Source organism: Protomyces lactucae-debilis, assembly GCF_002105105.1.
Source record: "Protomyces lactucae-debilis strain 12-1054 chromosome Unknown BCR37scaffold_19, whole genome shotgun sequence".
In the NCBI taxonomy this organism is placed as follows: Eukaryota; Fungi; Ascomycota; class Taphrinomycetes; order Taphrinales; family Protomycetaceae; genus Protomyces; species Protomyces lactucae-debilis.
The window spans coordinates 144,939-169,065 of NW_024468011.1; the positions used below are offsets into that span (position 1 = coordinate 144,939).

A 24,127-nucleotide genomic window follows, 5' to 3' on the forward strand; every position below is an offset into this window, starting at 1 on the left:
AATTTACACTTTTATGAAAGTATGTACATCAAAAGGCTTTCTTCAAGCCTCGCCACAAATCACCCGTCAAACTTGCTCGTCGGACATGCTTCTTGATGGCAGCAGGCGTCGGTGTCGCTGGCAATACGGAGGAAGTAGCACTCTCAGTACTTTCTGCAAGAGAGTCATTGTCATCTGTTGAATCACCGCCACTCGCAACTAAGCCCGGTGTCGCACAGTCTGTTGGTCGTTGTGGCGTCTCAACCGTCAATGCATCCAAGCACTCTGCCAATGCCTCAGGTGACAGAGTTGCTGCGTGCAGAGCAGCTGATCGATCCATGGCGAGTGTATGAGGCGGCGATGCGATTCGCGGAGAATTCTTGCCACTACCATGATGCCGTACAAGCCATTCAGCTGTACTGCTCGATGCTGTCCGGTGTGGCACTCTCGTAAATGCCGTCAGGGGTTCCGGGTGATGAATGCGATGAGGAAAAGGACCAGCTAAATCTTCTGCTGCCTCGCGCGTCATTGCTTGACCAACAGGTAGCGCAGTGCATAGATCTGCATCCATCAGAAAGCTAGGCCGTTCATCACAAGGTGAAGCGACTTCGACGACAGGCGCAAGGGAGGATCTGCGACGAGACAACTCGACCATCGATCGATTGCGTCGACCACCACTCAAGCTGTGTCGCGAGGAACGGCGCCGTGGTTGCGCAGCATGCAAGTCTTCCATCTGCCATCCGCTATGGTTCCGTTGAGGTAGCTGTGGTGTTGGTGTAACGTAGGTACCTGGAAGTGGACGACTGAAATTTCTCAGCTGCTGCTGGTAGGCCCGTTGAAGTCTCTTTTCCTCTGTCGCTGTAGCAGTAGCAGTTGATGTCGATGTCGCTGTACGCAGCAGATTGGACTCTGAGCGCATACGGAGGTCACGGAGAGGTCGCGAGTTTATTGGAGTATTGAGCGTTTCGCCGGGTGCAGAGGTTCGCAGGGCCGGGCCCATGAGGGTGTCGAGGGTGGAGCGCGAGGTCACGAAGGACATTGGGTCGCTTGAATGAGAGTGTATGTTGTCAAGTAGGCGGGAAGGAGAGTGTGTCGAGGGGGATGGTAGATAGGTAAGAGGTGGGAGAGCGGATGCCGATATAGAGATGTTGAGTCCATGCTGAAGCCTCAGACTCCATCCATCCATCCATGCATCGCCGGCCGGTTGGTAGGAAATCCCGGGCTGAGCATGGAGCGCATGGACCATGTAAACTTAGCGACTCTGGCAGTGCCATCTTCGTGTCAGCGTCAGATCTGCGGCCGTGGATGAGAGCTACGCCTGCTCAAAGTGGGCTGTTCTGAGTCCAAATTGGCAGAATCTGGATCAGGCCTGATGTCATGTCAGGTGGAAGGCCCGCTGCTCGCTCGACTATCCGCCCGCGCCTCCGTCCGGGGATGTGTCGAGGTCTCACATAGGCAGAGGCTGGTACATGACATATTGGGCAGGGCATACGGACGGACACAGCCAGCAGAGTCGCTAGTCCCATCTATTGCTCCATCTACTGCTCCCTGGAGGTCTTCTCGCTGTCTCTATATCTGTCTCATATCGTGGATCATGCAGCGTGTTCCTGCATAAGATTGACTGCGCAGAGATTGCTGCAAATTAAGGCCTCATTGAAGGAAGGAAAAGAAGAAAAACGACGAAGCAGCCTAAAGCATGAGGGCAGGAATAGCGGATCATCATGCCCCGGTCCCAGTTCCACGAGGCACGGAAATGCTCCGACGCCCACCCTGGTGGTATTCGAGCTAGTAGTCTACAAGTTTGACGTAGACTGTAGTCTGAAGCATGCGTGCACACGAATTACAGCTTACGAGTCAACTTACGACAGGGGCCCAGACTCCATGTCCACGGTACCTCCAATAGCCGACGGTGCCTCCATCAGTCGAAGCGTACATGATGCATCATGTATCTGTCTGACATCTGCGCCACTCTACACTAAGCACTAAGTTCACAGATGCCATTTCGGTTTGTATTCTATTTGGCTCCTGGCACTACACCGGCTCTCGAGAGTGAGTTGTCAACTTGTCATCGAGTACCGAGGGAGCGTTGGCATGAATGCAGCCAGGATGCTACGAGATTCTGATTCATCTCCCCAGCAGAAACACGTGAGCGCACCCAAAACTCACACGCTTGAGCGTCGTGAAACTCTGGACGCACATCTGTGTACAAACACCAAGTCCCTGCCGGCATCATTGAGCAGATTGAGCTACAGCCGCTAGAGAGGCACGTTCGTTGGCGCGCGCAGAGATCCATGAAGTTTTCGCATTCGCTGCAGTTCAATGCAGTCCCCGAGTGGGCGGATAATTACATTGCCTATTCCAACCTCAAGAAGCTCATCTACGTGCTAGAAAAGGCGCACTTGTCTGGGGATGTACAGCCGGATGAAGAGGCGGAAACGTTGTTGAGTGCAAGTGATGAAGAGCTCGACCAGCGCTTCATGAGCGCACTCGATAAAGAGCTTGTCAAGATTGACCGCTTCTACCAATTGAAAGAGCAAGAAGTCTTTGACAAATTCAAAGAGATTGATGCAGAGCTATCGACGTTTGAAGCGGAGAATGACTATGGCGATTTTGCAAGCCCTTATGATACTGCAAATCGAAAGCAGCGGCCGTCTGTTGCGCGCAGTCACCGCAGAAGAACCATGTCTGGCAGTCAGACGAAGCGGCGTTCGTCAACTGAAGACAACCGACTCGTCAACATCTCAACACAGTCGTCTGATTCGAACGCGCCACGCGAGTCTGCTATCGAAGACGAATACGACGAGGATGAGGAAGATCCTTTTGATGCGTTTGCCGAGTATGAAACACAGATAGCGCTCAAAAAGCGTGTCGTGTCGCTTTATGTCGAGTTGTGCGAGTTACGCTCCTTCTCCAGTCTCAACAGCACTGGGTTCGCAAAAGCCCTCAAAAAGTTCGACAAGACCCTGAATCGCGATTTGCGGTCCGGCTATCTCACCAAGGTGGCAGACACTTATCCATTCAAGGAAGACACCAAAAACAAACTCTCGAGCCAAATCATTGCAGCAACTAAAATGTACGCAAAAGTCACATCCAACGACTTTGAGACTGCAAAAAAAGAGCTCAAGACGTACTTGAGAGAGCATGTTGTCTGGGAACGCAATACCGTTTGGCGCGAAATGATCAACATTGAGAGACGTGCTGAAGCAGCATCCGTCAATCAATTCAGGTCATTGTTGGGCCAAGATACTGGCAATGCAAAGTCCACCAACAAGCTTTCTGTCGTGCTACGCAATCCGACGCTGTGGACGCTCCTCGTCATTTTTGGCGTTTTCATTGCTTTGTTATTTTTGCCTACACTAGAAGCTGTTGAGCAGAGCAACTGCTTGGCATTGCTCATCTTTGTTTCACTGCTCTGGGCGACCGAGGTCATTCCTCTTTTTACAACGTCGTTGCTCGTACCGCTACTTGTCGTCTTGCTCAGGGTCGTGAGAAGCGACGACGCCAAGCATCACCGCCTCGGAGCCCCAGCCGCAACAAAGTACATCTTTAGTGCCATGTGGACGCCCACCATCATGCTCCTCCTTGGCGGATTCAGCATTGCTGCAGCACTCTCGAAATACCATATCGCAAAATTGCTCGCTACCAAGATTCTTAGTCGTGTTGGGACCAATCCACGGATGGTCTTGCTTGCCATCATGTTCGTTGCGGCATTCGCGAGTATGTGGATTTCTAACGTTGCTGCGCCTGTTCTCTGCTTCTCCATCATTCAACCTATTCTTCGTACCTTGCCGAATGGTTCAGAATTCGCCAAGTGTCTCATCATCGGCATTGCACTTGCCTCAAATGTCGGTGGCATGGCTTCACCGATTGCAAGTCCACAGAATATTGTCGCTCTACAAAACATGTCGCCACCACCAAGCTGGGGCCAGTGGTTTTTTATCTCCATTCCAGTATGCACTTTATCAATTCTGCTTATATGGGCTTTGCTGCTATTTGTCTTTCGAAGCAAAAAGGGGGCTGAGCGGACAGTTATTCAACCGATTCGTGCGAGCAAGGATGAATTTACTCGGTTGCAATACTTTATCAGCTTCATTACGCTTTTGACTATTGCACTCTGGTGTGTAGAGCGTTCTATGGAGGGTTTCTTCGGTGATATGGGCGTCGTGGCTCTCATTCCGCTCGTTGTCTTTTTCGGTACTGGAATCTTGACGAAGGAAGATTTCAACAATTTCCTATGGACAGTCATCATCTTGGCCATGGGTGGCATTGCACTCGGCAAGGCAGTCAGTTCTTCAGGCTTGTTACAAACCATTGCTCTTGCCATACGGCATGGCGTGGAGGGCATGTCACTCTATGGCGTCTTTTTAGTGTTTGCAGCGTTGATTCTAGTGGTGGCGACTTTCATCTCGCATACCGTCGCTGCATTGATTGTCTTGCCCATTGTGGCACAAGTTGGTGCATCCATGGAGCAAGACCCACACCCGCGACTGCTTGTGTTGGGTGCAGCCATGATGGCCTCTGCTGCAATGGGATTACCCACTTCGGGCTTTCCCAACATGACGGCCATTATGATGGAGAATGAAGTGGGTGTTCGGTACCTCTCCGTCAAGGACTTTCTCAAGAGTGGCTTGCCGGCGAGTCTTTTAGCATTTGGCGTTGTCACGACGGTTGGATTTGGATTGACCAAGGTAGCTGGGCTATAATTGATAGATGCGTGCTGCGTTGACACCAAAGATGTCTCGACAGTGTAGATGCGTGTTGCAGTAGTCAAACCAACGTTGAACGAGGTGCTTGGACGTGATGGGTGAGAGCGTCAAGACTGGCCAATCACTCGCCCAAATGAGTCTGCTGGAGCCAAATGTCTTGAGAAGGAATGAAAGGTGGGCAACGAGGGGACTTTGCTCCAGCACCTCTTCAAAGCTCCCTGACACCTCTACTTCCGTCAAACATCCAGAGATCTTGACGTGCACATTTGGAAATTTGGATAGAGCTTTCATGCCCTGCTTGTAAGCTTCTGAAATGCTTGCTTGCGTCAAGTCTGCTTTGGCGAGATGATCAATGACAAAACTGATGCCAGGTGCAGTCTGGACCAAGACTAGTGCATCGTCAAGCACTTGCACTCCATCTCGATGCACGTCAATGCCAAGCTCAAAGACGCACTTGGGCCATCGACGTTCGAGAAATACAAGGTTGCTGCGTAAGTGAGGATGTTGTGAGATGGAACGAGGCTTTTGCTGCAATAGATACCTGAAGCCTCGTACGATAGCGAGCCCTGCCCTGTGTGTTGTCGCATCGACCTTGTCTAGATAAGCAGCAAGTTCTGCTTGTGACGCAAGCATCGGAGCCCATGCAACAATGGCTCCTACTTTGGTGGGTCCTTCTTCTTTTGCAAAGGCCAATGCTTCCTCAATTTCGGCAAGAGCATAGCTATCATCCTTGCATTCAAAGACATCGCACTCTACAAATACAGCAACCTGAGCAGGAAACTCCTTGGCATAGTCAGCGAGCGTGCAAGCCTTGTTGAGGGACGAGTCAGAAGTGAGCCAACGTAGATGCTGTAGACGACTAGCTGTCCAGAGATGGACGTGAGCATCGACAACAAGTGTCATGGGTAGTAGGGAAAGGCAGCCAAAAAATCAGGTCCTACTGGGAATCGAACCCAGGCTATTCGGAAATAATTTTTAGTCAGAACCGAATGTCCTAACCGCTAGACTATAGAACCGCAGTTCTCGCAAACAAGGCTACTCATTTATGAAAGCAACCGCAAATTTTCAAAATTTTGGGGTTAGGGTTCTCTTTGCTTATATCGTGACGACTAACAAGCTTCCATAGAGCCCGTGCACATTGAAGCCTGCAGCTTTACACTCCGGTCAATTTGCAGTTGTTCGATCGTGATTCTTGATCAAAAGGCGCCGCTGACTGGCAGACACCTTGCAGACCAACTTTGACACTTTCAGACAACTTTGAACTTGCACTGTAAATTGCACTGTAAATTGCACATCGACCTTGACTCTTGAGTCCTTGACATGATTGATGAATCAGCCATTGACGATGATGGATCCATTCTTGGCATTTTGGAGCGGGCTGGCCGTTCGACGAATGCCACTGCTGATTGGCTGGTCTTCGTGCGACCGTCCGTATTCGGTGCTTGCCGAGAACCTGGAGTGTCACACGACATTTGGGCAATAATGACATATAAACACCTTCCTGGGAGCTGAAACTCTTGCTCCTTCAACTCACCCAGTTTCTTTAACGGCATCCTTCTTGCCAGTCTCTTCTTCTCGGTATTGATACTTCGAGAAGCAATGCAGATGCAAGGTGCTCTTCTATTGACGGCACTCGCTGCAGTTGCTGCCCAGGCCAACAGCAGCGACCCACTAGTTGTCTCCACCAATGTTGGCACGTTCCGAGGCTTCAACACCACTGCAAGCGTTCGTACTTGGCTCGGTATCCGTTTCGGTGCACCTGCCAACGGTACTCTTCGTTTCAGGCCGCCTCGACGAGCCCAGGCGATCCCCAAGGGAACCGTCTTTAATGCGACCAAGTACAGTCCCTCGTGTCCTGAGCTCGGTGGTCAAAATGGCTCAGACTTGGGTGGTCCTAGGCGAGAGTATGGCGAGGACTGTCTGTCACTCAACATCTGGGCACCTTCTGTCGACCGACTCAACACTTCTTCCAGCGGCGCCAATGTCCTTGTTTGGATATACGGTGGTGGTTTCACTGGAGGCAGCAATGCACTTGCCCTGTACAATGGCAGTAATTGGGTACGTGACCAAAACAACACCATCATTGTAGGTGTCAATTACCGCATCAACATGTTTGGCTTCCCAACTGCAGGTTCAGGGGTCGAGCTACGCGATGTCAATCCTGGATTGCAGGATCAGCGACTTGCTGTGGAGTGGGTATACAACAACATTGCCAACTTTGGCGGTGACCCTGAAAAAATTACCTTGTTTGGTCAGAGTGCTGGTGCAGCATCTATTGGCGCTTGGCCGTACGCCTACCAATTCGACCCTATTGCAAGAGGACTCATTATGCAATCTGGCAGTGAATTCCTGACGAGCAGTATCTCCTCAACGAATCCCACAACTGCCAAGGTTCTCTGGGATACGATTGCCAACCGCACTGGTTGTGCACCAAACGGCACGACCACGGCCAATGTGCAGAGCCAATTCAAATGTTTGCAGCAAGTCAACTTTACAACCTTGTATGCTGCTGTACGCAACTTTTCCGGTTCCAACAACTTTTTGCCTACACCCAATGACTTTAATGTCTTTAACCAATCTCAGTACCTGGCCAAGGGCAACCGCGGCGAGTTTGCCCCTTTGCCAGTATTGATTGGTACCAACGAAAATGAAGGAACGACGCTCGGTTCGTATGGTGTGAGTTCTGAGGCACTTGTTACGCGTGTTGCATTTACCTGTCCAGCAGGTGAAGTTGTAGGCGATCGATTCAACGTCACACCCAGTGTACCACTTTGGCAGTACCGCTACCAAGGTCAATGGCCTAATTTGAATCCTCCTGGCTCACGACTTGGTTCATTCCACTCATCTGAAATCAGCATGGTATTTGGCACGTATAATTTGAGCAGAGTGGCGAATGCGACTCGCGAGCAAATTGCCACGTCCAAGCTGATGCAGGATGCATGGACGGTGTTTGCAGACAGTCCATCAGACGGTCTCAAGCGCGCATACAACTGGTCAACTGCAGACCCAGAGGGCAATGATTTGATTGTCATTGGTCAGCGTAACTTGTCAACAGTGCTCTTCAATCGCACGGATGCATATACGTTTGGTTGTGGTGGTGTGTATGAGGATTACTTTGAGACTGGACCGGATATGCCAAACAATGCAATCCCCGTCAAGCGCAACTTGCTCAGTGTATTGAGCTTTTAAGATTGTATTGTAATCTGTAACTACAACACAAATGGAATCAAAATCTTTCTGTCCTTTGGATAATCCTTTGGGAATTCCTTGAGGTATCGCTGGTGCTTCTTCAAACTCCACTGCCACATTTGTGCAGCAGAGACAATCGTAAAGGCCCAAGCGGCATGTGATCCTGTTGTTGCAGAAATTCCAACCCAACATAAAATCTCGAAAAAGTAGTTGGGACACGACACCCAGTCAAAGCCGAGGCCATAGGGGATACGACGTTCCGTTGAGCCAGGTCGACGCAAGTCACGTAGAATCTTGTGAGTTTTGAGGTTACACATTTCTCCCATGACAAAAGTGAAGACTGCAATTTTTGGGAATTGCCACGTCTCAACAGCATAAGCTGGGCCATAGGTGAACCAAGCGAGGAGTGCACCACCAATAATCCAGTAGTGTGCACAGTTCTTGAATAGGTTGAAGAAGGGCATGGTTTCTGCGGAGAAACGGTGAACAAACATTGTCTCATACTCTCGCTTCAAGAAATGCAGCATGACCATGGCGAGGGTGATGTACTGAGCAGACGAGTGCTTGTCATACAACCCAAAGAAGATGAGTGGGTGGATGAGCAGGGGTCCTGCATACTCACACACAAAGACTGTTCGCCACGAGATCTGTGGGCCGAGGTCTTTGACGACGAGATGCACATCATCCGAGATGATCTGCTTGTTGTCGAGTGTCTTGTCGTCTTGCTTGAGGCGTAGACGGTTAGGGTTGAGGCCCGTCTTTTTGGCAATGATTTGGACAAGCTCCGAGGCAGGAACGCCTTTGTAGGAGCTGAGGGATGCTGGTAGTTTCCCTACCTTCTTGCCCTTTGCAGAGAGGGAGACGGTGATCATGGACTTGCCCTCACTCATGGTGTGTGTGTGTGTTGAGTCGTTGCTGTTGGCAGTTTTGGAGTTTGGGGATGGAGGAGAGCTCACCAAAAAGGTTTACAGCGCTTCTCGTCTTCTACACTCTGCCCATCGCATCTCTACAGTACAGCTATCATCATGTCGCAGCCAGAGCGCAGACACATGTTTCAGGGCAACTTGTCCCATAGCATGCGCGAAAACTATTCCTTCGGCGTAGACAAGTACTACGAAGCAGTCGCACTCACCGTACATTTCTCTTTCACCACTACAATCAATGTGCTAATACCAAGTATCGCAATCCAAGCTATGGCGCAATCAGAACGATGCTATGGAACGCACTCACTCAATTCTATGCGCGAGAAAAGCCAACTCCCTTTAAAGTTCTTGATTTGGCAGCCGGTGCAGGAGAAGCGTCGACGGTCTTGCTTGAATGGTTCACAGCGTGTCAGCAACGCAAGGGAAGTCGAAGGCTCACAGTGACGCCGATTGATCCGACACTATCACCGCCTGAGATTGTAGCGACGGATGCATTTACAGAGCCGGCATTCAGAGAAGCGCATCCCACCATTCCCTTTCATGCACTCAACTTTCAACAAACTGGGGAGATTCCCGAGAGTGGCTTTGATCTATGCATCATATCATTTGCATTGCATCTCGTTGCGACGTCCAGTGAACTCTGGACATGTCTTGATGCATTGTCACGAAAGTGCCGGTGGTTGCTCATTATATCACCGCATAAGAAACCAGACATCAAGAATCACGTTTGGGGATGGAGCCGATGGGACATGGCAACGTGGGAGCAAGATGCTGGTGATGCAAGTGAAGTGGTACAAGAACGTGTTCGTGGGAGATGGTACAAGAGTAATCACAGAGGTGACTATTAAACCCCTGCTCTATTTGAGATTTTCCACAATCTCAAGGGCCTTGACTTTCGCCGGTTTAGGCCGATGCGTACTGACTGCTGAGATGCCTGAGGAAATCCGCTCTTCTGCTGTATGGTACGGTTTGGGCGTGAACTTGATGACTTCGTGTAGCGGAATATTGATGTAAGGCAGTTCATCTTGTGGGATATTGTGGTAATACGCATAGATGCAGCGCAAGACGGCTTGATGACAGACAATCATGACATTCTCCTGGCGTTCGAGCTCCATGATGATAGGTTCGAGTCGGATCACCACATCGCGGTAAGATTCGCCGCCGCGATACCGATAATTGAATTTGTCATTGTCGCGTTTGGTCTCTTCTGGGTGGAGGCGTTCAATGTCGTCGTAAGTGAGACCATCGCAGATACCGGCATCCAGCTCATCGAGCGCTTTCCATTCAAGCTTCTTGAAGGGCAAATGCTTCGCTGTGGCAATGGTGCGACGTAGTGTACTGGTCCAAACACTCAAATCCTGTAGACCACCGGTTGACTTCTTCACAAGCTCCGGAAGCATCTCTGAGTATTGCCGGCCACGATCACTGAGTAGTGCATCACCGCCGAGTTTCCCCTCAACATTGAATTGCGACTCGCCGTGTCTCGAGAGCCAAATACTGCGAGGCTTGATGTGTAGGTTTTGTAGGAAGTGGACAATACGCGATTCGAGGTAGTGCTTGACATGATTGACCATGACTTGATTACCGCCATTAATCATCTTGACACTTGTATAGCTTTGTTCATCCCCATCGACATCAATAGCCTCGTATGCGCGTTCATAATTCTTGATGCGTTCACGGAAATCCGCTGAAGCCTTCTCAGGATCCTGCCCTGCATAGTCTGGGCTACTCACTTTGACTTCGAGGATATTACGCATAATCAAGTCTTCATCATCACACACACTCTCAACAAAGAGAACGGCAATGCCATGTGCGTCACACGTCTGTTTGAGCCATTTCCGCCGTTGCTTCGTTGAATTGGTTGCATCGAGAACACCAACGACGTGAGTCTCGTCTTTGAACCAACTGATCATATCATCCACGGCCGCTTGCGCTGCTTGCTGACGCGCCCGTTCGCCCTCAGGGTTGGCGGGGTTGAAGAACTCGGCTGAGGGGAAGGGCATATTGGTTTTGCGACGATAGTTGCCGACATTGAAGGATTTGGTGGGTACACTGAGCCATTGGAGGTATCGTCGTACTTTGTTGTTAGTATGAGAACTAGCATCAAGTAACGGGCGTACCCTTTTCGGCGATATAGGTTTTACCACGGGCGGGTAGTCCGACCATGCATACGCAGAGCTGGATGTCGACATTGGCGCTGTGGGTTAGATGGGAAGTGCATGGAAGGGAGGGCGTACGTGGCATAGACTTCTGCCATGGCTTTGCCAGCCGGGCCGAGTTTATCGGGCATGACTGGATGCGATGGGAGTGGATGCAGCTGGTGCAGTTGATGCTGGTCTGTCTTGTGGGTGGGCAGAGTGGAGAAAGTGGCAGTCACATAAGACAAAATCCATTGGGAGTACACAGAGAGAGTACACGGAGAGAAGAGTATATGAAGGCCCATTCCACTCATCACTGCTGCTTCTATCTGCTTATATAGATGTATATGTCCTGCTGCGTGATTTGCATGTGATTCTGGGGAAGAGAAAGAAGCGACAACTGCATCTACTACGACTACTACTTCTACCACCAGCACATCCATTCACTGGAACATCAGCCAGAACAGAGGGAAGCATGCTGGACCACCTCCTAGGCAGACCCAGCACATCCTGGCGCAAGACACAAGTCCTGGGCACATCCCTCTTCTGGCTCATCTACGCCAACCGCTCAAACCCAAATGGACCACCCATGATCCGCGCACTCAGCGCAAGACTCCAACGCGCCCTCACGCCCTGGCAACTCCTCCTCATCATCCTCAACCTCAGCTACGTTGTACGTCACCTCGACGCAATTGTAGGTCTAGCAGCACCGGAACCCCTGGCGCACATGTACTCTGCCAGTTTCTTTCGCGCTACATGGCTCTTGACTGCGCTGGATGCTGGGTTTTGGACAGCCATGCCATTACGACCTGCTTGGCTGCGTCACCTATTTTCACTCTTGTTTTCACTCTACTACCTCTTGTTTGCACAAAAAGCAGATGAAAAAGTGCGCAAGATTAAAGCAACCATCACTACGGAGCAATTGCGCGTGTCGTGGGAAAAGAATAGTACGCCCATTCTAGGAACAGTCTTGAAACTGTTACGTCCACGTATCAAGATTGTGCGAAAATTGGAGATTCCTCGCGCTCACGGCGCACCTGTTAAGGCATGGCTCTACTTTGACGGCACAGAGGAAGCCTTGTGCCTTCAAGAAAAAGTCGTCATTTCCTTTCCTGGTGGTGGGTTTGTGAGTATGTCTCCTCGAGAACACGATGATGCACACATGTCGTGGGCCAAAAAGTTGCAGGTACCCCTGATTTCTATTGACTACAGCAAAGCGCCTGAAAAGCGATACCCATACGCCATTCATGAATGTTTGGATGCATACAAGGCGATTATGTGTACGAAAGGTGCCGGATTGGGTATTGGCATGTCGCGTGTTCGGAAATGTGCATTGGTGGGTGATTCTGCTGGTGGCAACTATGTCTCTGCCGTCACAATCTTGATTCTGGAACATAATGCGCATGCGGCGCACAGAGATAAGATTCCAGTGCCGGATGGATTGGTCCTCATCTACCCATTCCTTGACTTTAACATTACAAGTTGGATGACGGCGGATCATTTGCGATTATTGAGACAGGAATCTCATGGAGAACTCGGTGCCATGGCCTCAAAACGACAGCACGAACGTCGTAAGAGTGTCCTCCAAGTCTTCCCGGACGAACGCGTGCAAGACGCCGGGAAATCTTCCAATGGCGCTAAACTCGTCATGACTTCACGCGTGTCGTTTTTCCAAGATCGCATTATTTCAGCAGATATGATGCGTGCTATGGCTTTGCTGTATGTCGGGCCGGACAATAAGCCAGACTTTGAGACAGACTATCTTCTCTCACCCATTCGCGCACCGACCGATATTCTCGCAAAGTTCCCAAAGACCTTCTTTTTATGTGGCGAGTACGTGGTTCTGTCCTGAGAGGAAAATGCTAACAACAGGGTTGATCCATTTGCAGATGACACAATCATCATGGCAGGTCGTATTCGAGAAGCCAAAAGAGCCGCTGCGCAACGTCGTCGTGATATCTCCATGTCCTCTGCCACAGCAAACGTCGATGAACGACAATACGTTGAAATGACACTCGTCCGTGGTATTTCCCATGGATTCCTTCAGATGCGTGCTATTCTACCGGAAGCTCGAAATTCCATTGCTCGGTGTCGTTCGTGGATGGAGGAAATTTTGGAGGATGATGTTGCCCTTCAACTCTCGAAACGTATCCGACGATCTCGTTCAACAGATCAGAAGATTATGTTCACCACGGGTGCCGACCCAGATGAAGAGGGTGGGAGTGCGAGTGAGCCTGCATCGCCTGCATTTGCAGCCTTACAGATGGATGCAGGACAAGTTGGAAGTCGACCGAGTAGTAGTAGCAGTATGTCGATGCCTGTCATGACACCTGCTCAGCCTCGTCGGACTGAGAAGCGTGGAGGAGGTGGTGTTCTTGCAGGGGAAGCTGGGAAGGGTGCACATCGGCCCTGGGAGACGAAGCATCTATTGGACCAGGATGAATTGTTGGCGAATCGTCGTGATCAAATCACGCGCGGGATTGCAGGGAGTATGAGGAGCTGAAGTCTAGCAGCAGCAGTAGCAGTAGCAAGTCCATCTATTTCAACTATTTGGCATCTTGTTCCTGGTTGCGTGTGTGAGTTGCATCTGTCAGGGAGAGGACACTCAAACCGAAAAATCCCCCGCGACAGCAACAAGGCAAGTAGACAGCAAGCAAGCAGGATAGACGCAGAGGAGGGAGCAACGACGGACAGAGGACAGGCGCACAATCAAGCCGCACATACAAGGCGACCCAATCACCTCTCAGAGGAAATTATCGCTCAGGTTTTGGCGGCAGAGGGGACATATACTGCTGGGGGTATGTTGCGGCAGAGGCAAACGCAAATGGCCGCCTTACAGCAACAGCAGCAACAGCAACAGCAGCAGCAGCAGCAGCCGCCAAGGATACAAACTGGCGGGCGGCCTGGCTTTGAAGGAGCGCAAGGCATGTTGCCGCAAGGAAAGCGCTTGAATCCAGCGCAACAGCAACAGCAACAACAGATGGCCGCTGCAGCGCAATACCAAAACCAACAAATGATGCAGCTCCATCAGCAAATGATGCTTCAACAGCAGCAACAGCAGCAATTGCATCAACAACCTCTGCCATTGATACCGCAACAGCAACGTCTTGGTACAGCCATCCTGCGACTCCTCAACTTTTGTGAACAACTTGCGACCTTTGAAGAACCGCATGCGCTGGAGGCATGGCGAGCCTTTGTTCAAGATTTCTACGTGGAAGGCGCAGTATGTACCTACGCCATACCGCATCGTGAACAAACAATTTATGAGATGCCCACCCCGTTGTTACCGCGGTACTACTACGACCTACACAAGGAAGTAGCAAAACTCAACTTGACCTTTCACGATGCGCGCGAGTACTATACAAAGGAAGGCAATCATGTTGTTGAATGCCCACAAGCGACACTTTGCTACTTCTTCCCAAACCTAACAAAAGTCGAGGTGGTGGGTAAACTCCGTCTCATCTTTACAAATGGTCTACAAGGGCCCCTAAAGATTGAGAGTTGGGAGTTTTTCGGTCAAGATTGGGATGAGTGGTTGTGTCGGCGGAGCATTCAAGACCCCCTTGCTCAAAAGGATTTGCCATCTGCACCAACGAGTGAGGATAAAGAGGCGAATATTGCGAAACGGCGCGTGACAGATGCTGCCATGCCAATGACCATGCCAAATGCAAAACGACCAAAACTGGAAGATCGCTCGAGTACGGATGATTTGTTTGATGATGCCTCTCCTGGACCTGAAGTGGATCAGAATATCCAATCAACAGCAGCCGGCAAAGATCGACCCAATCCACTCATCTCTGCAGCGGATACAGCAGCTTCACCTGATTTACTCGATGCCACCATCCCCGGCACCCTTGCTCGCACTGACTCTGAGAATACACGACAAGAGTTACCCTTGCGGAAACGTATGGTGATGCGAGAGGGCATCACGGCGCGTCATATGCGAACCCTTGAAATGGCGGATTGTTGGGGTCAATTGGCGCCGCTCTTCCATAAAGCGACAGGTCCAGCTGCTTTGCTCGCAAACATCGTCACACGGATGCCACCTATGCCAAATACTTCAGCTACGACAACACAAGACACGACCACGACGACTGCATCAAAAAAGAAACGCTCAGCAGCAGACTTCAACAAGCCTGCAAAGAATGAAAAGGAAAAAGACAAGCCAACGAGTCAAGGCAGTCAATCGAGTCATGGTAGTACAAGTGATGTTGCAAATGGTAAAAGACCTGGTGTGTATACGAAAGCAGCAGCAGCGGCAACAGCGGCAAGCAAGGCAAGTGAACAAGCTGCACAACTCATGCGAGCACAGCAATCTCAAATTCTACAAAAACAAGCGGCACAAACGCATGCGCAAGCTTTGTTGCAAGCTTTTAAAGCTACTGAAGTGTCTGATGAGTCAAAGAAGAAGGGAGAGGATGAGTCTGGGATGCATTCATTTGGTGCCTTGGATCGTGAGGATGAGGACGCTCAGGGTGATGTCTTGGGATTAGGCCAAGATGGACATGCTGGATTTGAGTTGGACTTAAACATGGCGGATATTGATATGGACCTCGATGCACTTGCCAACCATCAAGAGACGGCCGATGTAGGGGAAGTCTCTGATGAAGACAAGTAGAGCTACTGTAGACTTGTAAGGCATCTGAATGAATGATCCACGTGTCCTAGCGAATTGATTGTAGGAAGTTCAAGCTCGAGTAGACAACGTACTAATCATGGCGCTCAACCCGGCTCTGTCTGCACTGCGCTACGGTTCTGCATCAGATCCACATGTCATCGAGCTCTACCTAGACTTTGTCTGCCCCTTTTCTGAGAAATTATTCTATACGCTGTTCCATCACGTGTTGAACGCTGACCACGGACCAAAGCCCTTCCTAAAGAAGATTCAGTTCTTGTTTAGGAACCAGGTTCAACCATGGCATCCAAGTTCTACGCTTCTTCATGAAGCATCGCTTGCAGTAGCAGTTATCAATCGTCATGCTCCTCATGTATGGTGGCATGTCGCAAGTATTTTATTTCAGAAGTCTAAGGAATTTTATGATACAGCTACTGCTCATGAGACGCGTCAAGAGACCTACAATCGTTTGGCAGACATCATCGTCCCTGAATCAGATGGTTCTATAACGCGTGAGGAGTTATTGTCCTTGCTATCGATTGACAAGACGGCACCTGGAAAGACTCCCACGAATGGTGGTAATCGCGTCACAGACTTGCTCAAGCAGCAAATCAAACTTGGAAGGCAAACAGGCATCCATGTCTCACCGACTGTCTTGGTGAATGGACTGGTGGAAGGGAAAATCAGTAGTTCATGGACGCCTGAGGATTGGTGCACGTATCTTGCAGAGTTGGTCAAATCTGATTGACTTGGGGTTGACAAGCTGTGATAGATATGATTCTATGATGCTGCTGAATATATATACGAAAGAAGATGCTTAGCAAGTGTTGAGCATCGATTGAAGAGCCGATTTTTCAGCAGAATTGACGGAAAGGCCATAGTAGCTCTTGACGGAAATCCACATCTTGGAGTAGGTGCAGTGGTAAGACGTGAGAGATGGCTTCCACGTCTCGGGTCCTTGGTCGCCCTTGGCCTGGTTGACGTTGTCTGTCACGGCAATGAGCTGAGGTCGGGTTCTATTGTTAGTTTGCTGCGCTTAGGAAAGACAAGCTTACAGGTCGTTGGCAAAGTTGCGACGCTTGGTAGAATCCCAGGTATTGGCACCTGATTTCCATGCATTGCTCAACTAAGACGTTAGCTTCGTATTTCCGTCCAGTTATGACTTACAGGAACGACATGGTCAATGTCGAGATCGGACGCAAGTGTCCACGTCGCACCGTCATACGCCGAGAACCACGATCCCGAAGTACTCGCACACGCAGAATCAGTCACGACATTCGTTCCATCGCGCTTCAAGACTGTTTCTCGAGTGTTGCAGGCGCCTGAAATGGTGATCCAGTGATCAAACAAGTCTCGCGAATAGCCATCTTGTGAACCAACAGCACGGACTGTGAGGCCATTCAATTGTGTTTGAGCCGTCGAGGCGCTAGGGATGCCGCCAGGGGCAGGGACGGGTGCAGCAAGGACAGCAGCAACAAGGGCGAGGATTTGGAACTGCATGTCTTTGTTATGGTCTTGAGGTCTTTTGATGGGATGTATAGAGAAGCACGACGAGGCAGCCTTTATACGTCTGACCTCAAGTCTCCCCGCGATCCTTGCCAGTGGTGTACTTGATCTTGACAGGCGACACGAGATTAAAGGCGCCGCTGCGATTGGCTGGCGATCAGATGGATCTGCACAGACCCGCACCCACGGGACGACCCGAGCAGATCTCGAGGCTGAGCAGCAGCAAAGACAGTGAGGTAGACTCAGGTAGTAGAGACTAACAGTGGAGTCAGGCTCGGTAACAAGGCTTCAGCCTCCGAGATTGCGCAGATGGCCGTGCACGTAGACATTTGTAGCGTTTCGATTGATTGCAATCTGTCAGTTGTCGGAAGAAGCGACGATGCGATACAGCTTCAAGGAGAGCATGTGCATGAAGATAGCCTTCCATGTGGACTTGTCTTCTGTGCGGACCAGAAGCGGACAAGCATTCATGGCATATGCCGACCTATAGTCTTGAGTGTTCGCGGAGTGTAAGGGTAGCTGTCATTCGTGGCAACCATGCCATACTGCCATGAATATCTCTGACAGCTCGTTCTTCAAAGAATGAGCTTGCGTACAAGGTAGAGCTAGACTAGATTTTATAGCACAGACACTACCTTGCGCTTCATACGTAGCCGCTCAGATCCCATGTTTTGGCAGGCTGATACGGGGCCAAGAGCGGATCATCTTAGCTGAAGATCTCTCTGCGCTATAGAACACAAGACAGTAGAAGCAGACACCAGCTCAGGGGGCCCTTGTGATACAGTCAGATCTGGCTTGTTGTCCGTTGTGTATGCTGAAATAGTTTGTGACGAAACATCCTCACATCATCTACTCCTCCACCACCAACTCATCATGTCCGCACCTGAACCTCCCGCCTCGCCAGCTCCCTCCCTGCGAGATCGCAATGCTCCTAAAAAGCAAGTCGTCGGTGTCTGCGCCATGGATGCAAAAGCACGCTCCAAACCCTGCCGCAACATCCTCAAACGACTCATGGCAGAAGGCGACTATGAAACGATCGTCTTTGGTGATAAGGTCATCTTAGACGAGGATATTGAAAACTGGCCGCACTGCGACTACCTCATCTCATTCTTTTCTACTGGTTTCCCGCTAGACAAGGCATTACGCTATGTTGCGCTGCGCAAACCTTTTTGTGTCAACAACCTACAGTTCCAGAAAGTACTCTTTGACCGTCGACTCGTGCTGCAACTACTTGAAGCGATTGGTATCCCTACACCATACCGTCTTGAGTGCTCTAGAGATGGCGGACCGCGTGTTTCTTCCGAGGTGGCTCGTATCATGCAAAAACGACTCGGAGTCAAGCTCAACCAAAACGTCCCCGAACCAGAAGTCAAGATGGTGGATGACGACACCCTCAGCATCAACGGCAAACTCATCAGAAAACCCTATGTTGAGAAACCCGTCTCTGGTGAAGACCACAACATCCATGTATATTATCCCCGCGGCAAAGGCGGTGGTGGTCGTCGACTCTTTCGCAAGATTGGCAACAAGGCGTCTGAATTTGATCCAGAACTCAACGCACCCAGAACAGATGGCTCTTACCTGTATGAAGAATTTATGGATGTGGATAATGCAGAAGATGTCAAGGTCTACACAGTGGGTCCTGGCTACTATCATGCAGAGACGCGCAAATCTCCCGTGGTGGATGGACTCGTCCGTCGCAATACGCACGGCAAGGAAATCCGATACGTCACTGAACTCACGAAAGCAGAAGCTGAAATGGCTTCCAAGATTTGCACCTACTTCGAACAAGCTGTGTGTGGCTTTGATTTACTACGTGCTGGTGGCAGGTCGTATGTGATTGATGTGAATGGCTGGTCATTTGTTAAGGATAACGATGACTATTACTATCGCGCAGCAACCATTCTTCGCAAGATGTTCAAGTCTGTGTTGCGCGAACGTGTGGTGCAGCCTAGTATTGCTGCCGTTGCAGCTTCAGAGCACAATACTTGGCAACTCAAAGCATTCGTGTCTGTTGTTCGACATGCGGATCGAACCCCGAAAAACAAGTTCAAGTATTCCTTCAAGAGTGAGCCATTTGTTGCCTTGCTGCAAGGTCATACCGAGGAAGTCATCCTGCGCAACGAGCAGCTTCGTATTGTACTGGCTGCCACAGAGCGTGCTATTGAGCTCAAGTCGGAGGATCCAGACAAGCTGCTACAACTACGAACAGCGCTCGGTAAAAAGATGGAATTGCCCGGCACAAAAGTCCAAGTCAAGCCCTCCTACAACGACCATTCCCAACTCGTCAAGCTGCAGCTGATTGTCAAGTGGGGTGGTGAGTTCACGCACTCTGCGCGCTATCAGTCAAAAGACCTTGGCGATAATGTCCGCAATGATTTGAGTATCCTCAATGCAGAGTGTCTGGAGCACGTCAAGATCTACACTTCCTCTGAACGTCGTGTCTCTGCGTCAGCTGAGATTTACGCAAAAGCACTCCTCAACACAGACAAGCTACCGGAAAACTTTATGGAAGTACGCAAGGATTTATTGGATGACTCAAATGCGGCAAAGGATATGATGGACAAGGTCAAGAAGAAGCTCAAGACACTTTTGCGGACCGGTGAGCGTGCACCGCCACAATTCACATGGCCAAAAGATCAGCCAGAGCCATGGCTTGTTATGCAGAATGTGATTGAACTCATGAAGTATCACCGTGCCGTTATGCGACAAAATTGGACAGACTTGGGCGCCGAGGTGGATAAAGTCCAGATTCGCTGGTGCTGCAATGAAGACCCGTTATTGTTCAAGGAACGCTGGGAGAAGCTCTTTGGTGAATTTTGTGATGTCGATAAGGTCGACCCTTCAAAAGTCTCTGAGCTGTATGATACGATGAAGTATGATGCGTTGCATAATCGCATGTTTCTGGATACCATCTTTTGCGATCCGGACGTTTACCGCGAAGACGAAAACCTCAACAGCAAACGCTCAAGCATCTCCTCTGATCGCCCAGATACTGCATCCATCCAATCTTCCAGCGCTGGCATGTCGAGTGGTCGTGGTCCGTCTCGTGCCGTATCGACGAGTGAAAAGGGGAACAGCGGCACTGAACAATCTCGCAAACCCGGACTTACCAAGCTGCGCGAACTGTATCGCCTTGCAAAAGTGCTATTTGATTTTGTCTCTCCCCAAGAGTATGGTATTGAAGATGCGGAAAAGTTGGACATTGGACTCCTTACAAGCATGCCTCTTTTGAAGCAAATGATCTCCGATACGCGTGCATCACAGACATCTGAGCATGCAGGGTGTTTCATTTACTTTACAAAAGAATCACACATCTACACGCTGCTCAACTGCATCTTTGAGAGTAAAATCCCAACGAAACTCGCACGCAATGAGATTCCAGAATTGGACTACTTGACGCAGATTAATATGGAGTTATTTGAACGACAACCCATGACGGAGGGTGCACTTGCAGGGAAGGAGTATTCTGTGCGTATCACTTTATCGCCTGGTTGTTATGCCGCTGATCCACTCGATATCTCACTTGATGCAAAACATTGCATTTCCGTACAACCACGCAAAGCACTCACACGACACTTGAATCCAGCGGATGTGCTTGGCAAGTTGGAGGAAAAATTCAATCGTGTGCAAATGCCAAAACGCTTCTTGCCACGCTTGTTGGATAATTCGAGTGAGGCGTTGTTGCAGCGTGTACAGGAAGTCTCACAAGCGACGTGTCTTAGGGAACGTTCAGAGCAGGAAGAAGCGGCTGAGGAGGCAGCGAGGGAATTACAAGATGAGAAGGAAAAGGCTGCTCAAGCATAAGATTGAGCCTTTCTTTGTATTATATTTCCTTTCGTAGCATTGTCAACTTGTTTCATCAACCTTTTGGTGATGCATTGGATTGTTCCTCTACAGCAGGTAGAGCAGACCTTGATGGCGTCGCATCAGCACCACGTTTACGTTTCCGCGCTTGATCCAGTTCTTGCGCACTCACTGGTGCAGACCCCTGTTGTTGTTGTTGGGGTGGTGGTAGATCCCGCTCACTACTGCGCATGAATCCAGATTGATGTTGTCCACCTTGTTGACTTGGTGCTAATAATGGACCGCCTGAAGAACCCGTTGGGCCAAACGTTGCCGATTGTCCACGTTGTTGCAGGGCTGGTGTATTGGTTGCGCTGCCGGCTGTCGGTGTGGGTAGTGGGACGGCCGGTGGCAGGTATTCTGAAAATCGGGTATGCAAGATACTCGCTTCTGAGCGATGTCTCGAATGTCCACTCGTACTTCCTCCACGACTGGGTGATCGTCTACCAGGTTGTGAAGGTGCATTACTTGGTTGAATTGGGTTGAGAACTTGTTGTGAAGTCAACCGTTTCTTTCGAGGCGTCGGAGAGCCTGGTTGAGGTGTACCACCGGAAACGGAACCGCCCTGAACGGCTGCCACTGCAGCAGACGCCGCTTGCTCACCCGTCTCGGCTGCATGACTCGGACTTTGCTGTGGTGGTTGCCAGTGATGAAAGTACAACGATGGTGCACGTTCTTGAGTCAGTTCCTGATCTTGATGAATAGTCCCTGTTGGTCCAGAACCTGCTTGTGGTCCAGCAGCTCCCGCAACGTCGTTTCGTTCGCGTGACGTAGTGGGTGTATAGGCTTCTTGTTTTGGGAGACTGCGTGGAGAGGCATTGGCAAGGCTTTGCGTAGCTCTGTGTTTAAAAGCTGGCATAGGGCCTGGTGGAGGAGGTCCCTGTGGGAAGGAACGTTGCGTGGGTGACCCCCCGGGTTGTTGACCCGCAGCATGCATCTGCTGTTGCTGTTGCGCAGCCGTTGCTTGTTGCTGTAAATGCGCTTGACTCGCGTAATACGCAGAAACATGACCACTGCCTAGAAAGATTTGTGGAACAAGGGAAGGTTGAATGCCTCCACGTAGCGCTTCCTTGAGCATTTCCATCTCTGTGCGTCTGATTTCAAGGCGCATGACTTCTTGCTTGAGCTTATCTTCTTCCGTTTTGGCAAGCATAACGATCCGTAGTGTATCGTCTGATCCTGCCCATCGTTCAAGGATATCCTACCTGTATTAGCGCCAGAAATGGTGTTGGTTTTGGAGATGATTACGCGGAGCATAAAGTCAGGCGCAGGTTGTGACGGTTGAGGAGCACCGTGACCAAGCGCACTTGGACCAGGTAGCGGCAATCGTTGCATCGCTAATCACAGATACAAACTGTGAATGGTGCACGCGTGTAGAACAAAGCCGCAACGAGTGTCGAGGAAGAGGAAGAGCGCGCCGTGTGTGATTCAAGTCGGCTGGGATAAGGGGGTGGAGGTTTTTGAGGCCTTTTTTCCTTGACAGAGCTTCTGGTATAATGTACACTTGCGATGAGAGAGAGCGAGCGAGGAGAAGGCGATATGGTTCCAGGTGAAGGGAGCGGAGAGGGAAGACCTTTTTGCGCGGTCGCTTTTGGAGTTGGTTTGAGTGTGATGAAGGGCTGACAGGCCAGCAGCGCCCTTTTTTTCCTTCTTCACTGTCCAACAAGGGCCGTTTAGGCTTTCTTGCTCCCTGAGTCCCTGGGCCGTTGGAACGATAGAACGATGCAGGGGGGCGGCGGTGGGCAGATTTACGTAGATTGGGAGGAGAAGGGCAGCGAATGTCTGAGGCTCTGAGACTGAAAGCAAGCAGGCCCGCACTCAGCTTGATCTTGCTCGTCTTGCTCGCGTGGATATACGCGATACCTGGCACGGACTTTGTCTACCACTGGACCAAACTATCTGTTTTACAGTCCGGAAAAAGGCTAATCTATCTTGCATGCAGGGGCTCTCTCAGGAGGTATGCATACCCAGGTAGCCATTCAGGAGAGACTACAGTTAGTATAGTACTAAGTGATGGCTACAGACTAGAGTCCAGTATGGGCCTAAGCATAGATTGCCCGTGTCTCTCCTCCCCTTAATTTGGGCTCCCCCACGCTGCCGGGCCCAAAGAGGGAAGCGCCCTCCAAATTGGGAAAAAAAGGAAAAAAGAATTGGACAAGAAAAGCCTACAGGAGGGTCATCACTCACTGCTTGTACGGATACACATGAGACTGGCCATGACCACCACCGCTACCATTCGCACCAGCAGCTGCAGCAGCGGCAGCTTGAGCTTGAGCTTGTTGCTGATTCTGCATCAAGACGCGTTGTTGGTGCATCATCAACTGTGCCTGCATCTGTTGATACCCACCCGGTGCTTGTTGTCCATTCACAGCTTGTGCACCCACCGTTTCAAGTCCACTGAGACCCGCTAGATGTTGCTGTTGTTGGAATTGTTGGAAATGTTGTTGTTGCGCATACGCTTGTTCCATACCATTCATCTTGCCACCGTTAAGCCCACCAAGCCGTTGTTGTTGCTGCTGCTGTTGCTGTTGCATGGCCAGCATCATGCTATTAGACATTCCATGATTCCCTTGCTGCTGCATGTTACCATACTGATGCTGTTGCTGTTGTTGTTGATGCGCTGCAAGTAGTGCCATTTGTTGCTGTTGCTGCTGCTGCTGCTGTTGCATCATATTACCATACGCATTCCCAAACGCCTGCTGACCACCTGGCTGCTGCTGCTGCTGCTGTTGCTGTTGTTGTTGTTGCTGATGCATGCGTTGCTGCTGTAATGCCAATTGCTGTGCCATTTGTAACTGCTGCTGCTGTTGTTGTGGATTCACATGCTGCCCTTGTACTTGACCTGGTCCTTGCTGTGGCGTACCACCACGATTCCGTTGTTGCTGCAATAACTGCTGTTGCTGCTGTTGCGACATGGCTGAAAATGCTTGTTGTTGCTGTTGCTGCTGCAGTGTTGCACCACCATGATTCAACACACTCGCTGGTGGACTCATGGTCGTTCTAGCTAATGTCGCTTGACGAAGTGCTTGTTGTTGCGCTGCTTGGATCTGTAGATGATGTGGATGTGTACCTTGCCCTGCATGCACAGGCTGTTGCTGCTGCGGCTGCTGCGGTTTCCCTTGCTGTCCAAGATGTTGCTGTTGTTGCGCAGCAGCCATAGGTGAGTATGTGAGTGTCCTCCCACCAATCCCAGCAGGACTCGCCATTGTCCCACCACTCACCGAC

The 24,127-nt window shown here is 50.4% G+C and overlaps 13 protein-coding genes and 1 non-coding gene across 14 annotated transcripts; 7 read left to right on the plus strand and 7 right to left on the minus strand.

The window, feature by feature from the left end:
- Window positions 1-28: 28 nt before the first annotated feature.
- BCR37DRAFT_389040 (uncharacterized protein) lies at window positions 29-1,225 on the minus strand (the record flags this gene model as incomplete). Its single annotated transcript, XM_040870689.1, has 1 exon — window positions 29-1,225. The coding sequence occupies one exon, from the start codon at window positions 1,223-1,225 to the stop codon at window positions 29-31; it is 1,197 nt and encodes a 398-aa protein (XP_040723121.1).
- Window positions 1,226-2,270: 1,045 nt separating this feature from the next.
- BCR37DRAFT_394830 (Na+/dicarboxylate, Na+/tricarboxylate and phosphate transporter) lies at window positions 2,271-4,682 on the plus strand (the record flags this gene model as incomplete). Its single annotated transcript, XM_040871530.1, has 1 exon — window positions 2,271-4,682. The coding sequence occupies one exon, from the start codon at window positions 2,271-2,273 to the stop codon at window positions 4,680-4,682; it is 2,412 nt and encodes an 803-aa protein (XP_040723122.1).
- Window positions 4,683-4,746: 64 nt separating this feature from the next.
- BCR37DRAFT_394831 (uncharacterized protein) lies at window positions 4,747-5,588 on the minus strand (the record flags this gene model as incomplete). The annotated part of the gene is made up of 2 exons (XM_040871531.1): window positions 4,747-4,769; window positions 4,811-5,588. 2 exons carry the CDS (start codon window positions 5,586-5,588, stop codon window positions 4,747-4,749), a joined length of 801 nt encoding a protein of 266 aa, XP_040723123.1.
- A 29-nt stretch (window positions 5,589-5,617) lies between these two features.
- BCR37DRAFT_t36 lies at window positions 5,618-5,701 on the minus strand. The gene has a single exon. It is a non-coding gene; the product is annotated as a tRNA-Gln (tRNA).
- Window positions 5,702-6,284: 583 nt separating this feature from the next.
- On the plus strand, window positions 6,285-7,874 carry BCR37DRAFT_389042 (Alpha/Beta hydrolase protein; the record flags this gene model as incomplete). Its single annotated transcript, XM_040870690.1, has 1 exon — window positions 6,285-7,874. One exon carries the CDS (start codon window positions 6,285-6,287, stop codon window positions 7,872-7,874), a length of 1,590 nt encoding a protein of 529 aa, XP_040723124.1.
- A 20-nt stretch (window positions 7,875-7,894) lies between these two features.
- BCR37DRAFT_350723 (synaptic glyco protein SC2) lies at window positions 7,895-8,746 on the minus strand (the record flags this gene model as incomplete). The annotated part of the gene is made up of 1 exon (XM_040868031.1): window positions 7,895-8,746. The coding sequence occupies one exon, from the start codon at window positions 8,744-8,746 to the stop codon at window positions 7,895-7,897; it is 852 nt and encodes a 283-aa protein (XP_040723125.1).
- A 148-nt stretch (window positions 8,747-8,894) lies between these two features.
- Window positions 8,895-9,645, plus strand: BCR37DRAFT_405576 (uncharacterized protein; the record flags this gene model as incomplete). The annotated part of the gene is made up of 2 exons (XM_040872093.1): window positions 8,895-9,007; window positions 9,052-9,645. Exons 1-2 carry the CDS (start codon window positions 8,900-8,902, stop codon window positions 9,643-9,645), a joined length of 702 nt encoding a protein of 233 aa, XP_040723126.1. The 5' UTR covers window positions 8,895-8,899.
- A 9-nt stretch (window positions 9,646-9,654) lies between these two features.
- BCR37DRAFT_403500 (6-phosphofructo-2-kinase-domain-containing protein) lies at window positions 9,655-11,087 on the minus strand (the record flags this gene model as incomplete). Its single annotated transcript, XM_040872009.1, has 3 exons — window positions 9,655-10,874; window positions 10,918-10,994; window positions 11,035-11,087. 3 exons carry the CDS (start codon window positions 11,085-11,087, stop codon window positions 9,655-9,657), a joined length of 1,350 nt encoding a protein of 449 aa, XP_040723127.1.
- Window positions 11,088-11,350: 263 nt separating this feature from the next.
- BCR37DRAFT_382639 (Alpha/Beta hydrolase protein) lies at window positions 11,351-13,490 on the plus strand. Its single transcript, XM_040869918.1, has 2 exons — window positions 11,351-12,768; window positions 12,808-13,490. The coding sequence occupies exons 1-2, from the start codon at window positions 11,411-11,413 to the stop codon at window positions 13,436-13,438; spliced, it is 1,989 nt and encodes a 662-aa protein (XP_040723128.1). The 5' UTR covers window positions 11,351-11,410; the 3' UTR covers window positions 13,439-13,490.
- Window positions 13,491-15,640: 2,150 nt separating this feature from the next.
- Window positions 15,641-16,632, plus strand: BCR37DRAFT_382641 (uncharacterized protein). The gene has a single exon (XM_040869919.1). The coding sequence runs from the start codon at window positions 15,651-15,653 to the stop codon at window positions 16,296-16,298; it is 648 nt and encodes a 215-aa protein (XP_040723129.1). The 5' UTR covers window positions 15,641-15,650; the 3' UTR covers window positions 16,299-16,632.
- BCR37DRAFT_350868 (bacterial-type extracellular deoxyribonuclease) lies at window positions 16,368-17,050 on the minus strand (the record flags this gene model as incomplete). Its single annotated transcript, XM_040868038.1, has 3 exons — window positions 16,368-16,566; window positions 16,606-16,676; window positions 16,718-17,050. The coding sequence occupies 3 exons, from the start codon at window positions 17,048-17,050 to the stop codon at window positions 16,368-16,370; spliced, it is 603 nt and encodes a 200-aa protein (XP_040723130.1).
- An 854-nt stretch (window positions 17,051-17,904) lies between these two features.
- BCR37DRAFT_121337 (cortical actin cytoskeleton protein asp1) lies at window positions 17,905-20,891 on the plus strand. Its single transcript, XM_040865992.1, has one exon. The coding sequence runs from the start codon at window positions 17,930-17,932 to the stop codon at window positions 20,861-20,863; it is 2,934 nt and encodes a 977-aa protein (XP_040723131.1). The 5' UTR covers window positions 17,905-17,929; the 3' UTR covers window positions 20,864-20,891.
- A 27-nt stretch (window positions 20,892-20,918) lies between these two features.
- BCR37DRAFT_394840 (uncharacterized protein) lies at window positions 20,919-22,237 on the minus strand (the record flags this gene model as incomplete). The annotated part of the gene is made up of 2 exons (XM_040871532.1): window positions 20,919-22,103; window positions 22,151-22,237. The coding sequence occupies 2 exons, from the start codon at window positions 22,235-22,237 to the stop codon at window positions 20,919-20,921; spliced, it is 1,272 nt and encodes a 423-aa protein (XP_040723132.1).
- Window positions 22,238-22,269: 32 nt separating this feature from the next.
- Window positions 22,270-23,058, plus strand: BCR37DRAFT_382644 (uncharacterized protein). Its single transcript, XM_040869920.1, has one exon. The coding sequence runs from the start codon at window positions 22,681-22,683 to the stop codon at window positions 22,978-22,980; it is 300 nt and encodes a 99-aa protein (XP_040723133.1). The 5' UTR covers window positions 22,270-22,680; the 3' UTR covers window positions 22,981-23,058.
- Window positions 23,059-24,127: the final 1,069 nt, after the last annotated feature.